Here is a 15,899-nt window from a genome sequence, read left to right as displayed (position 1 = left end):
CCGTCGGCATAATAGAACTACTAGCTAACGGTCACGCATAGTTTCTACCGACATATAGTCAGTTCTACCGATATATGGCCGGCTAATCTGCTCAACATACCATAACCGTCACAAACGGTTATCAACTACGTGTCACGATTATTAAAGAGAATTAACGCCTCACTAATTTCATATTTATGATCTGATAATTTAGCACCATAAAAATCGGGATCACGTACTCGACGGTTACATCAGAATCATCCATAAAAAGGAGATAAGTGAGTAATACTGGTAAGCCATCTCGGGGCTAGAACTCTGCTATTTTCTACATTCAAAAACTACTGTTCATCAATTTTTTTCTCTGACTTAAACATCGAAGGGTCTCCGTCGGACACTAATCCAGTCTGTGTGGATGCTGTCTTGTAGGTGCTCGTTACCGGCAATAGGCAACAGAGAGTTCGCCACAATAGATTGGCGCCCAAGAAAGAAAAAAGATCATATACACCATGACGAAGACCAGAGCCCAACACTCCACTGCAATTGGATCAGCGAGGCACTCTTCCCATCGAGAAGAGGTTCATCCCCTCCTCCAGTAGCAGAGCCTAGTTCCTCACATCTTGTGATCACCACAGACGTCCAGATTGCTGCGCTTGTGCAGCAAATGAATGTTCTCACGAAGGCAGTCAAAAGCCTCCAACAACAGTAAATCCAGCAGCAACTGTCGGCGGAGCAATCGGTGGCACAGTCGGTGCCGTCTAGACACAGCCGTCGTCATCCATGGCGATCACCTTCTCCTTTTTCAGAGCGACCGTCTCGGCTCTCCCATCGAGACAAACAGCAGCATTCTCGACACTCTCGTCGTGCCACCCACCACTTGCGAGGTTCATCTCCTTCCCATCTCGGCTGCATTAGAAAAGGAAAACAGCCGTGGACACCTTCTGCTTCTCCTTCAAGCTCGTCGGGGGATTCTACCCCTGGAGTTTTCCAGCAACGGCGGTTTGACAACTATGAATGCAAGTTTCAGAAAATCAACTGCCGACTTGTCCAGCTTCAGGTGAAAGGTCGGAAGTCCTCCAATGACTAAGACTTTCACACCATCTAGTCTCTCTCTCGGCACAACTTGGACGAGCCGATCCCATCTCGGTTCAAGATGCCGCAAGTGGAGTCATATGACGGCTCCACCGATCCAATCGACTATCTTGAGAGCTACAAAGCTCTCATGATGATTCAGGGGGTGACCGACGCCCTCTTGTGTTTCGACTTTTCGATGATTCTTCAAAAAGCTGCTCGAGCTTGGAACTTCGGACTTCAGTCGAAAAGTATATACTTCTTCGGACAGCTTGAATGTTCTTTCATAGCTCACTTCAGCACCAGTCGAAGGCCATCACGAACTTCTGATACTCTCTTCTCGATCAAGAAGGGAAAGACTAAGACACTTCGAGAATTTATGGTTTGTTTTAATGCGGCCACGCTTGAGGTTAAGGACCTCAATGAAGACATGGCCATATCGGCCATGAGAAAATATCTGAGGGTATCTCAATTCACATATTCTTTGGACAAGACTCTCTTCCGGACTTATACTGAACTTCTGGAGTATGAATACAAGTATATGCACGCGGACGAAGAAGCTTCTGACTGATGCCAGAAAGAAGACAAAGGTCAGAAGAAGAAGAAATAGAAGAAGGGAGGAGATTCGGCCGAATCAAGTTGGTCGTCATCCAATAAGCGAGCTTCGTCCTGACGATAAAGTCCAAGGTTGAATTACGGCTGGTATGACTCTTACACTCCTTTTTCTGCTCCCCGTGCGCAGATCCTCGTGGAGATCGAAGGAGCAGAATACCTACGACATCCTCCATCGATGAAAGCATCGTCAAGGAACCACGATCGGAGGAAGTATTGTCGGTTCCATCGTGATCATAGTCACGATATCGAACAATGCATCCAACTCAGGAATGAGATAGAAGTCCTGATTCGATGAGGCTACCACAAAAAATATCAGAGAGACCCGCCAACTCAACCTCCTACCGATCGACGACCTCAGCCGACTAAAGAAGCTGTAAATAATCAGCCGACTGCAGGAGTGATCAACATGATCTCTGGATGACTGGACTGGGGGGCAACTTCTGAAGAAGAGTCGGCGAAACGGTGATGACTCAACAATGTAATAACTTTTTTGAAAGAGGATATTTGGAGAATTCAGACTCTTCATGATAATGCTGTTGTTGTCTCGGCAACAATAACAAATTATGATGTAAAAAGAATCTTTGTAGATAATGGAAGTTCAATTGATGTTCTGTTTTATTCGATTTTTTTCGAATGCGACTACCGACTGACCGACTCAGAAAAGTCTCGACGTCATTAGTCGGCTTCACAGGAGATGCTGTCACAATGGAAGAAGAAATCTCTCTCTCCTTAACCACTGAAATCGAATCACAACAGAGCACCGTCTTCATAACATTCACGGTAGTTTGAGTACCTTCGGCTTATAACGTCATACTCGAATGATCTGGACTCAACATTTTGAAAGTAGTGGTTTCGACATACCATTTATTAGTTTGATTTCCGATGAGAAATGAAGTCAGAGAGATGCATGGAGATCAGCAACTTACTCAACGCTGCTTCCTTATCTCCATCCAAAATAATAAGCCTGAAGACTTTCTACCTATCGACAAATTAGACCAAAGAGAAAATCAAGAAAATGGTGAACCAACTGAATAACTGGTTTCTATCCTATTGAAAGAAGAATATCTCGAAAAAATGATCTAAATTGGATCACAACTACTCGACTCAGAGCAGCAACAATTAATAAAATTACTCAGAGCCAATACCGATATTTTTGCTTGGTTGGCCATCGACATGTCCGAGATTTTTTTAGAAGTAATAACTCACCGACTTAATATCAACTCGAACATTAAGCCAGTGAGACAAAGAAGCGATCTTTTGTCCCTGAAAGATAAAAGGTCATTGATAAAGAAGTCGATAAGTTCCTCGCAACAGGCTTCATCAGAGAAGCTATATATCCTGATTGGCTCGCTAATGTGGTAATGGTGAGAAAAGCCAATGAGAAGTAGAGAATCTGCATCGACTATATGGATTTAAATGAGGCTTGTCCGAAGAATAACTTTCCATTGTCGAAGATTGATCAACTGGTTGATGCGACTTCAGGTCATCGACTTCTGAGTTTCATGGAAGCCTTCGTCGGGTATAATCAAATCTGGATGGCACCAAAAGATGAGGAGCACACAGCTTTTGTAACCGACAAAGGCATATACTGCTACAAAGTAATACCTTTCGATTTGAAAAATATCGAAACTACTTATCAACGGCTCGTCAATAAAATCTTCAAGGTCCATATTGGATGAAATATGAAGGTGTACGTAGATGACATACTGGTGAAGAGTTCTTAAACTTTAGATCATATTTGAGACCTGGAGGAAGCCTTTGGCACGCTTCGACGACATCAGATGAAGTTAAACCCGACTAAGTATACATTTGAGGTAACCTCTGAAAAATTTTTTGGATTTCTTATTTCACAATGAGGAATCAAGACTAATCCCAAAAAGATAAAGGCCATCATCAACATGAAGCATCCGAGCTCAAAGAAAGAGATACAACAACTCAACGGAAGGATTGCCGCACTTAGTCGATTCATTTCTAGGTCGGTCGAAAGATGCTTGCCAATTTTTAAAACTTTATGGCAGACAAAGGACTTCTTATGGTCAGATAAAAGTCGACAATCCTTCGAAGACTTGAAAAAATAGTTGGCTTCTCCATCTTTGCTTACAAAATCGAAGGTCGAAGAGACATTGTATTTCTACTTGATGACTTCAACAGAAGCGGTTAGTTCGGTGCTCGTCTAGGAGGATGAAAATTGAATCCATCGACTGATCTACTACACGAGTAAAGTACTTCACAATGCTGAAGTTCGATACTCAAGAACGAAGAAAATGATCTATGCTCCAATCATATCGGCACAATGACTTCTCCGTACTTTCAAGCACATCCAATTGTGGTCTTGACAGATCAGCCAGTGAAGGCGATCTTACATCGACCTGATACATCATGTCAGATGGTGAAGCGGACAGTGAAGCTTGACGAGTTTGACATACAATATCGTTCACGATCGTCCATGAAGGCATAAGTTCTGATCGATTTCATCGCAGAATGTACAATATCCGACAATAAGCCAGAAAATATAGATGATAATACAATAAAGTAGGTTACGACTCTCGAACCCGACTTAAGGTCGATCTAGGTGCTGCACATCGATGGAGCATCTAATGCACAAGGTAGTGGAGCCGGCCTTATACTCATAAATTTTGAAGGAGTAGTCACTGAATACGCCATTCAGTTCAATTTTAAAGTCTCAAATAATCAAGCCGAATATGAAGCACTCTTAGCCGGCTTGAAGAGAGCCAAAAAGCTTGAGATCGACAGTTTGAAGGACTTCACCGACTCAAACTGATTGCTGGACAAGTCAAGGATGAATTTGAAGCCCGAGACACCACTATGATAAAGTATCTTCAGAAGATGAAAGATATTACAGCGAGCTTGAAATATTTCGAGATTTTTTACATTTCCACAATCAAAAATGCTCGGGTCGACATACTTTCATGATTGGCTACTACCGCTTTCAACTCGCTAGATCGGACATTCGTTGAATGCTTCAAACAGTCGCGTATCGACAAAGTCGAGAAAGTATTACAGCTCACTATCGAACCAAGTTAGATGGATCCGATCGTCCAATACTTGACCAATGGAATTCTTTCTGCAGATCTTTCAGAAGCCAAACGACTCCGATGGACGGTCTCTCAATATGTAATAATGAATGGTCATCTCTACAAAAAATCGTTCTCACTTTTCTTGTTAAAGTGTTTGGGACCTACAGATGCCGACTATGCACTTAGAGAAGTATACGAAGGAATTTGTAAAAATTACTTGGTGGGCAAATCTCTAGCTTATAAAGTCCTGCGACAAGGATACTATTGGCCCACTATGAAGAAAGATGCAGCTGAACTTGTCCGAAGGTGTGAACTATGTCAAAGTATGCAAATATACAATATCAACCGGCTAGTCAGTTGACATCGATTGTAGCACCATGACCCTTCGTACAATGGAGAATCAACATACTTGATCCTTTTTTCCTGACATCTGATCAGAGAAAATTTATAGTGATTGCTATTGACTACTTCATCAAATGGATAGAAGCCGAACCTCTGGCCCAAATCACTGGAAACAAAATAGAAGACTTCATTCAGAAATCCATCATTTACAGATTCGACTTACCGCACACCATCATCATCGACAATGGTCGACAATTTGACAATCAAAATTTCAGAGAGTTCTGTGTGAAGTTTCATATCACATACAAACTCACATCAGTCGACCATCCACAGTCAAATGGAGAGGTGGAGGTAACCAACCGAACAATCTTACACAGGCTCAAGATCCAACTGAATGAAGCCAAAGATCTCTGGGTGGAAGAATTATATCCGATCTTATGAACGTACCAAATAACTCCCCACATACTGACTGGAGAATCTCTTTTTAATTTGGCTTATGGAACTGAAGCAATAATCCCGCTCGAGATCGGACTGCCATCAACAAGGATAGAACAATACAGTGAGTCAAGCAATTTCAAATATTGGAGGGCCGATTTAGATCTCCTTTCAGAACTCCGACAGCAAGCTCAAGTTCGGATGGCTGCATATCGACAAAGAATAGTCCGGTATTATAATGCAAGAGTCAAGCCGAAGGTCTTTCGATTAGAAAATTTAGTTTTAAGAAAAGCAGAAATCTCAAAACCTTTAGATCAAGAAAAAATCTCTCTGAATTGGGAAGGACCTTACAGAATATCCGAAACTCTTAGACTGGCGCATATCGGCTAGAAACCCTTGAAGGGTCGACAATTTTCTGAACATAGAATGCCAACAATCTGAAGATGTATCACCCATAAAGTTATTGATATATACATTATTTGGAATACAATACAGAAATTTCAGAATCACAAATCTTGATCAATTTCTATCAACGATCGACTATATGTTGGCTTTCATTGTAAAAGCCGAACTATCGACTATACTTCGACATGGAGTTTATTTCAGCTTTCACTGTAAAAGTCAGAGAATCAACTGCTTCGGTGGCGACTGTATTTCGATTCTCTTGTAAAACCGACATACCGACTGCAATCTCAAACCGACATCAAATATACAGGCTTTTACTGCAAAAGCCGTAGTGTCGATTATATCTCGATTTTGAATGTCGGTTTTCTACTGTAAAAGCTGACTACAGTCAAAAGACTAATATGCTGACTTAGTTCCAACTAAATGGAATGAAATATCAAAATGATCAAGATCAGATTGAAATTATATCGATATGGCTACGGTCAGTCGAAGGATATTCAGCTTGCCACCGATTATCAAATGATCTGACGTACAAACCTGATCAAGCATCGGATACAGGATATTCGACTTACCATCATTATCCTAACTTCTATTAAGTACGACAAAGACTATGCGACTAACGAATATTCTACAAGTTCTATCGAATGATTGGATCATCGATTAATGTTCGGTGGCTGCTTTACATTGCAGGCATTGTAGACTTAATATTCTAGACAAACAGTCCAAACTTAAAAGAAAATGCTTTCATTCATTATCAAAAGGAAGTTACAAAATTGGATCGAAGTTCGATTACAGGTATCTGATTACACAAAAAGAAAAGTAAAATACACCGACTAAGCTTCATCACCATTCTTATTCCTTTGCTCTGGTGTAGTGTTGGCGAGTTGAACAACTTCAGGCATGGTCGGTGCTTCATCTTGAGTCGGCACGGTTTCTTCTTCAGCAACCCCATCTTTCAATCTTGGAGGGATGATGCTGCTCAAGTCGAGGTTCGGATATAATTTTTTGATCGCATCTCGACCGTCTTCATATCTGACATAGTACGAGACGAAGCCACCTTCAAGAATCTCTTCCTTGAATTCTTCCAAACTTCAAAAATCCTCGATTGCCCGACTCAATGCCTCTTTTATCGACTTTGCTTCCACCTTCGCCAAATTAGCATCGGCTCGAGCAGAGGACGACTCTTCTTCGGCTAGTGTCAATCTTTTCAGGCTGGCCCGATGACGTCCACGTTCTGCTTCAAGTTCTTCTATGCATCCGTCTCGCTCCTATCGAAGCCGGTGGATAGAGTGCTTTTTGCTTTTGATCTGCGACTCAAGAGCCGAAATAGCCTCGTGAGCCAACTTAAGTTTGGCCTTTGAGGATGTTAAATCGTCAGTTAGTCAGAAAATCTCCTCCTGAAGCTTGGCTTCCTGCTTTGCCGTCGACTTAAGTTGTTCGAGTGTGGCCGCTTTCTAAGCATCGGTGGCTGCCACCTTATTCATCCATGACCTACGAAAATCACCGACCTTCGTGTAGTCGGCTTTCAGGTCGAACATGTCGTAGATCAACTACAGACAGAAGATAAGTTGGGTTAAAAAAAAAAAAACTTACCCCGATTATCATCGGGTAAAAGGACGAAAATATCTCGACCACCATTCGTTTCTTCTGATGCTCTTAATCAACTGGAAGAAGAACGGTTTGGCACAGTTGCTTGGCTAATGTCAGATTGGCCAGGGTCGATTCATCACCAGGTACTTGAAGATCGAAGTGAACCGTGTGGCCCTCCGACGCTGCATCTTCTGTTGAAGTCATTGGAGCTTTCCCTCGGTCTTTTGTCGGCAGCCCCATATTCGAAAGCGAGGGGAAGCTTGAACTCGACTGCACCCCAGCTGAAGGAGCAACTGGTGCAGCCGCAGATTATTCGGGTTCTCCTGCCTCGACCCGAACCTCCTCAGTTGATGGAACTATCGATGGTGCTTCGGCAGTTCTCCTTGCCGCCCTTTCTTCAGACGACACAGCAGGGAGCACTGTCGGGGCTGACAGTGCTAGGACCGACTCAGGAACCGATGCAGATGGAGCATCGGGTTCCTCAATCGGTGTTGAAGCGATGACTGGAGCTGGTGCCGCTTGAACTTGCACCGAAGTTTGATGCCTCTTCGATAGTCGAGAAGGTCCAGCCTCGGATGCTGCCTTCTTCCTGACAGTGTACTGATGAATGTCGATGCTCGACACTCACACCCTCGACTGTATGGCTGCAATGATAACAGAAGTTAGTACAACTCAACAAGTAAAAGAAAAGTGAAGTCCAAAATAACCAACCAACTATACTATACCTAAATGGGCGACCGAATTAAGGTCGGCATCATAAAAGGGCCTGTTCGGCCACAAGCTCCTTCTGTGCCGGGACCGTTATGTCTTTCAGCTGATGGAAGTCCTTCCGATCGCCAACCTTTACTCGACTATTATCGTTGGGACTGGTTCGTGGATCGCCTCAACGGGAAGAAAAACTTCAAGGAAGGGTAGAGGAAGCGAAGAAGAATTGGTTCTTCCATCCATGAATGGATGATGGAAGATCGATAATAAAGGAAAGATCTTTTTGGGGATTGAAGAACCACCATCCTTGGGCCTTCAGATGAGATCAGAGGATGAAGAAAGCTCGAAAAAAAGAAAGACGAGGTTCAATCGATAGCAATCGACACAACAAGACAAAACTAATTATCAGTCGGATCGAGTTCAGTGCCAGCTGAGCTGGACAAAGTCCGTAGTAGTCCAAAATATTTCAGATAAATTTTAAAATCAAAAATCGAAGATCCGTCCAAAGATCTTCAACATAGAAGGCCACCTGGCCCGAAAGAGGGGTATTCATCCAACTATCGGCTCCGGGGGCGAAAAGCTAAAACTGCTCTGGGATATAATATTGTTCCCGGAGCCACTCGACATTCAGCTCTGAAAGTGAAGAATCCTCTACCTCCGGACTCGACTGGGATTCTTCAGTCGGATTCTCCAACCGACTGTCCTGAGAAGGAGAAGTCCTAGCCATAAGAGACAAGATTCTAAAGAAGGCGGAGATTCTAAAGGAAAAGGGACTCAAGGAAAGATAGGAACTTGATCTGAAAAAGATGAGAATAACAACCTCAGATGCTGGGGTGACCGTCCAGCAGAGTTTCAGCACCAAGAAAGACAAAATGAAAAGTAAAAGTTTGGTTGAGAGTGACCCTATATATATAGGATCCCTCAACGGCCAAGATGAAGGCGATCGAATCGAAAATTTATCAGATGATGATACATGGCAATATCTGGACCGACCATTGATCAGACGGTTCGACGCACCTATCTCAAATCGAGCCACGTCATCCTAATCCGCGTGAACAGATCCGACCCAATAACATTTGAGCACGTGGCACAAATCTACTTGTCAGAATCATATCGTCCGACGCCGAATCAACTTTTCGAAATGACATTTGATACTGACAACTGATATCGAATCGATCGGTCAGTGCGATAGTTTAAAGACGATCGTACCCATCAAAATGATAAAGCAGTCGATCACCCATATCTCGAAGAAAGCAGCATCAAAATCGAGGTTCGATGTGATAGAAATAACTTTCTTCATCCAATGTGACGAACCACGTGACAATATACACGTCGGTTCATCTTGAACTTGAGAGTGGGGGACAACTGTTGGAGTAAACCGATCGATCTCCGACTTTGGTCACCATGACTCCGACTGCGCATCGACTGAACATGCGGTTCTGACTCTTCATCGACCGACTGAGCGAACCGCATCGACTTACTGTTGGCTGACCGACTAATGTCGGCTGACCGACTAATGATTTGACTACTACCGATCGACAGTGAACGACTTAAACCAGCGACATAACATAGCTACTAGCCGATGGTCGCACATTGATTCTACCGATATATAGTCGGTTATACCAACATATAGCCGGCTAATCTACTCAACATACCATAACCGTCACAAACGGTTATCAACTATGTGTCACGGCTATTAAGAAGAATTAACGTCTCACTAATTTTATATTTATGGCCTGATAATTTAGCGTCATAAAAAATGGGATCATGTGCTCGATGGTTATACCAGAATCATCCATAAAAAGGAGGTAACTGAGTAGTACTGATAAACCATCTCGGGATCAGAATTCTGCTATTTTCTACATTCAAAAACTACTGTTCACCAACTTTCTTTTTTGACTTAAGCATCGGAAGGTCTCTGTTGGACACCAATCTGATTTGTGTGGATGCAGTCTTGCAGGTGCTCGTTACCGACGACAGGCGATGAGGAGTTGGCCGCAACAGTAGTCATACTTGCTTAGCTTATCTAAGTGGTAAGTTTATTCATTTATTCATTCATCAATTCGTCCATTCTTAAAGCACCTCAAATGCAAGTAGGATGCATGGTGAGTTCCGAATCTTTAAGTTTTTATGTTTAAGGTATGATGTAGTAATTTACCAAAAAAAAGTGTAATGAAGTAAAACTTGCAATGCTTTTTAAAGTATGATTATGTTTAAATATACTTTCAATGTTTGATTTTTATTTGATGCATTTAAAGTGAATATAGATATAAAGTTTAATATCCATTTAATATTTGAATATACATCTGTGTTTGTCGAAGAAGGATAAATATAGATATAAGTGTCCATTTGCTTTACAATTGGAATCGGGGTTGAAATTGAAATTAGAATAGGATTTGAGTACCAGGAGAAAGTAGAGATTAGATTTTGCAAGATTAGGATATTTTCATTTTTCTTTTGAATCAGAATAGAAATGGGACTCCCTCCAATAAAATAATTTGATCCGATTGGAGAGAAGAAAGATCTTCTTCAATCTACACAACTCGAATCTTAAAAAAAAAAAGAAGATAAAAGAATTATGAAAATAGGACTTAAATCCTCCATTTCTTTCATCGATTAATTCTTCATAATATAAACTGAGATACATAGCCCTTATTTATAATAGTAAGATCCTTCCTTATACAATTCAGATTGGATTCCTCTTCGAGTCCATCTTTGAAAAATTTAAGTTGGACTCTTTTTCCTAACTTAAATAGGACTGGATCCCTAAAAAAAGATAGATAAAAAATCATTAACAATATTAAAATTTAATAAGAGATTGATCTTTATTTTTACATCAATTTTACTTGCTATTGCTCCATCTATTTTTTTATAGATTAGAAGATAACTTCCGATCAAAATCTTCTCCACAAAAAATTTTTTTGGTTTGATCAGCCTATTTTGAGACTTAAATAATAAAATTTTGACCTAATTCAACCTTTTCATGGGCAATCTCAGAGTTTTAGATCTTGAAAGGACACTCAATTTTTTTGTAAAAAAAAAAAGATCATCTCAATTGAGCAATGTATACTAAGTTATCATTTTCTAAAATTTGACACTTTATTCGGCTTCTTGATATGATGGATTTTGCTCCTAAATTCTATCTATCTTTCCTTGAAGTGGCCAATGTAATCCACATCGAGTCGTCAAAGTAATGAAAATGATCGACATCGAGTCTAATGATCTTCTTAGATATGCGTACTGATCAAAATGATCTATATCAAATTTGATGATCCATCTAGATCACAACTGCAATAAAAATCATTTATTCTCATTTTCATTCTAAAATCTAACTCTCCCCACACAAACATCTATTAAATAAACTAATATTTGATGGGTACCTAATCCATTATATGTCCTATATACAATGCCCTCCACATGGATCATAGAAGACATGTGACTTCACTTATTTATTTTTTTCAGTAACTACTTTATTTATTTATTGAAAAATTAATATTGCTTGAATTTTAGTTTATACGACCATCGGATGAATGTATTTTTGCTATGTCACACATTATTATAAAGCAGGAACAATTCGTTGTATTTTCTCACATAAAATCCACAAGATCAGTTAGTACTAAATGAAAATTCCATTCTTATTTTTGCTGGTTTAGCTATTAATAGCTAAAAAAATTGAATTAACTAGAAAAAGGGATGGTTACACACTATATCAAACTATCAATAGCTGTCAATATCTTGATAAAGAAGTATTTGTGGAACAATCCTCAAGTTTTTTGATCTGTGCCATCCGCATTATGTTTGTCATCTTCGGCACTCTCTTTATAAGCTTAAACAAATTACATGATTATGATTTCAATGCCTTAATTCTTATCTTCATGAACCATGCTTTTCTAGATCTTGGATTGATATATCTCCTTTATCAAGTGCACGAGCACGTATGCTCTTCTTCTCCTTGTATATATTGATGATATTATTCTCATAGATAGGCTAAATGCTTTGCTCAATGACCTATTATTTTCTCTTACTTGCAAGTTTGTTGTAAATTATCTAGGCTCACTCCATTACTTTTAAGTATTAAGGCTCTCACTTCGTATAAGATGGCTTAGTTGTTTTATAATCCAAGTATATTTTTGATCTTCCTAAAAAGGCTCAAATGGATGCCCCCAAGCCTACTATTATTTCGGTACCATTTGGGTCCAAGCTCTAATTACATGCTGGTGATCTATATCTAGATCTAACTAATTATCATAGTATGATTGGGCCTTTCAATATCTTAGTTTCACTGGGCCTTGTCTATGCTATCAACTATATATGCTAATAGCAAATTACTGAGCATTGGAGAACTAATAAATAAATTCTACAATACTTAAAGTACTCTATTCATTATAAGCTCAAACTCAATAAATTATCTAGGATTATCTTATATGCCTATTCGGATGCATATTAGGTCGGAGACTCAGATGATCAATGATCTCTAGATAACTATATTTCTTGACTCAATATTATTTTATGAAGTTCAAAGAAGTAGCACATGTGGCCTTCTCTAGCACAGAGTCCACATACAAAGAATTGGCTAATGCTACATCCAAATTTAAATAGATTTAACAGTTATTGTATGAGTTGGATGTATTTCTTCTCTCTCCTATACTTTTGTTGTGATGACCTAAGTATAGTTTATTTGATAGCCAATCTTATTTTTCATATCCATATTAAATATATTGAACTTGATTTTTATTTTGTTTGTGAATGGGTAGCTCATAATCAATGCATTTTGATCCATCCCCTTCGAAGAGCGGTAGTTGATATATTAACTAAAGGTTTATCCTCTCATCAATTTTTCACTCTCAAATCCAAGCTCAATGTATAGCCCATGCCTCATTCGCCTAAAGCAGGTTGTCATACGAGGCAAATGTGGCAGTATTACTATCCACATTTAAAATTTAAAAGGATAATAATTTTGGAAACAAGCTTGATTGCCTTCCAAATATGGCACCCAATTCTTGGAAATTATGATTGAAAAAAAATGAATTATCTTCTTATCATGGCTATAATTACCTTCTTCTATTGCCGTCATATGATTCTAATTTAGTTATAATTTTCTTTTATTATTTTTTTTGATAATTTATATATACAAACATAGTAATTCAATAAATATCATGAAAGATTATAGCTGAAACAATTTCTCCCTTGATAACCAGCAAGGAACAAAATATGGATTTCAGACTGCTACTTCCACGCGCCATTCCGTTAGCGGCAGTGAGGGATCGACGCTGTACAGAGAGCTACGGAAGCGACTAACCGGCTTGTGCATTGTCTCCCCAAGCACCGCATCGGAATGGAGTGGTGCGGTGAAGCATTTTTCTTCCGTTCGTGGACTGCTGTACAATATCGTACCCGTCAATAGAATCAGCACCGTGCTGCCCTTTGACATGCAAATCCACCGTGCAAACTCACACGAGAATGTACATTCGCACGTGCTATCAGCGTCGAGGAGAGAGACGATATAAGAAGCCCAAAAAGGGAGGAAATAAATTAAAAAAAAAAAAAGGTGCGTCGCATTTCCCCATTGCGACCCTTTTACGGGATTATCTGGTCTCCCCACGGGACCCACACCCCAACCACAACCATCCGCCCGTTGCCAGCTGGCAAATCCATCCACAAATCGCTGCCCCGCCCGTCGAGTCCATCTGTTTCCCTTCCCCGTATTCCTCACCCCTCCTTCCCTTCCCCCCGTCGAGAGAGAGCGGCGGTGGGGGCGTGGAGGAAGAGAAAGCTTGGGAGGATTGGTGTCGGGGTTGTTCTTTTCTTTTTCTTCTCCACGCCGCTTCCTCTCCTCTCTCCTATCGATTCTCAAAGGGACATGTGATCCAATATCTTCATTAATTTCATTGGCAGTCCGATCCATTATATATCCATCTAATTGTTTTTCTCTTAGATCGGGGCGATGGATTCCAAGACCCGCTTGGCAATGGACGAGCTCTCGTTCGCCAACCGCCGGCGCTGCTGCTTCTGGGTTCCCTGGTCCGGCTCAAAGTCGTGGGAGAGGATAGCGGTGGCGGCGGAGGATCGGACCGAGGAGCCAGGGCCCACCAAGGGGCGCTGGTGGTGGACGACCGGATTGAAGGCGTTGATGAAGTTGAGAGAATGGTCGGAGAAGTTGGCCGGCCCGCGGTGGAAGACCTTCATCCGGCGGGTTGGCCGCCACACCCGCCGTCCGGGGAGCAGGTTCGGATATGACCCCCTAAGCTACGCCCTCAACTTTGATGATGGAATGGACAACGAAACCGAAGACGCGGTTGCCCGCCGGGGATTCCCTGCCCTGTACGCCGCCCCACCGTCGTCGACCAAGGCGTCGATGGTTCTTGGCGGGCGAGCTCCGCCGCCAATTGAGGTGTAGTATCGTTGGATGGAATGATAGCTTTGTGTTCTTAAGCAAGACAAGGAATACAAACTTGATGCCCTTGGTTTTCTTTCTTTACTCTTTTATTATTATTATTATTATTATTATTATTATTAATTTTTATGTTTTGGATTTTGGAATTGGAATTGTTGGTAAGGAAAAACATGTTTAGATCATGCACCACATGTGATTTTTACAATGTTTCGTCTTTGACTGGGAATGAGTTGACTTAGCCCGTTATATTTTTATTTCATTTTATCATGAGTTATACAGTGTCAACATGTATTATCTTGTTTATATTATATATTTTATTCAATAGATATCCAGATCTTTTTGGCTTTTGAATTTAATTGGATTTTCAAAATTCATGGGTTGATGGTGCTACAGAGTTGTAGGAGAGCTGTAGTGAAGATTGGGAAAATTCTATACGATACTGTCAATTGTTTTGACAATTTAATTAGAAAAGAATCTTATGACATTTGAAGGAACAGTAAAAACCCAACAACTAATGTTATTTAAGTTATTAACCTCTGACATCCAATAGTTATATGCGAAACCCATATCAATGATATTAAATTATTGATTTCGATAAATGTAGTGCATGCTCCAACAAATATAACAATTCAGTAGTACTTCGATAATTTGAAAAGCAAGCCTAGTTCTATTCTCTTTCTTTCTCTTGCTATTCTCTCTCCCACGGAGATCTTTTTTCTCCCACAGGATGCAGGTTGGAGTGGTGTTAGGTTGATATAGCTATCCGAATGGCCTGCCTAATCCATCTATCCAGCAGGTATCCAACAGGAAATCCAGCCTAATCCTGCTCGATTACCGAAACAGGCCCTTAAAGAATCATAGAGATAATCTTATTATGGCAAAGTTGTGTTGTTTCTTAATCTCAGTTGAATGGCTTTTCACTCATGCAACTCAAGCTGCATTCAGATCAAGCATCTCCTCATAGAGACCAAGGCCTGTTCAAATTTGAAAGACATTTGCTCTATATGCTGCTAATGATGTTGTGTCGCAGACTTGGAATTTTATTGTATCTTCTAACAATGCAACTGCAAATATGGTGCTTAAACTCGAAGCTGCATGTCTAGTGCTAAAAGGATGGAGCACAGAAATCAGAAACTTTACTAGGAAAAAGAAAATTGAGCTGTTGGCCAATATATGGGACCTGGATCAAAAAGAAGAGTACTCTCTATAAAATGGTTGTTGGAATAGAGAGCAGAAGAGCATTTAAATAAGAACTTAATTAGATATACATGAATGAAGAGGTTAATTGGAAACAATGATCTAAAGTAAAACAGCTAAAAGAATGAGAT

General features: G+C 40.5%; 1 protein-coding gene across 1 annotated transcript; it reads left to right on the top strand.

Moving 5' to 3' along the window:
• The first annotated feature begins 13,848 nt into the window (after nucleotides 1-13,848).
• Nucleotides 13,849-15,655, top strand: LOC105060257 (uncharacterized). The gene is made up of 2 exons (XM_010943881.4): nucleotides 13,849-14,568; nucleotides 15,298-15,655. Exons 1-2 carry the CDS (start codon nucleotides 14,122-14,124, stop codon nucleotides 15,328-15,330), a joined length of 480 nt encoding a protein of 159 aa, XP_010942183.2. The 5' UTR covers nucleotides 13,849-14,121; the 3' UTR covers nucleotides 15,331-15,655.
• The last annotated feature ends 244 nt before the right edge of the window (nucleotides 15,656-15,899 follow it).

Source organism: Elaeis guineensis, chromosome 1 (genome assembly GCF_000442705.2).
Source record: "Elaeis guineensis isolate ETL-2024a chromosome 1, EG11, whole genome shotgun sequence".
NCBI classification, from domain to species: domain Eukaryota; kingdom Viridiplantae; phylum Streptophyta; class Magnoliopsida; order Arecales; family Arecaceae; genus Elaeis; species Elaeis guineensis.
The sequence above is the reverse complement of the archived record's forward strand: the minus strand, read 5'-3'. Positions and strand labels throughout refer to the sequence as shown.

Bases quoted from the DNA above. Each gene is read 5' to 3' on its own strand.
- LOC105060257 (XM_010943881.4), top strand. From the start codon at position 14,122: ATGGATTCCAAGACCCGCTTGGCAATGGACGAGCTCTCGTTCGCCAAC. The intron at 14,569-15,297 runs GTGTAGTATCGT...TTTCTCCCACAG, and splicing joins GAGCTCCGCCGCCAATTGAG to GATGCAGGTTGGAGTGGTGT.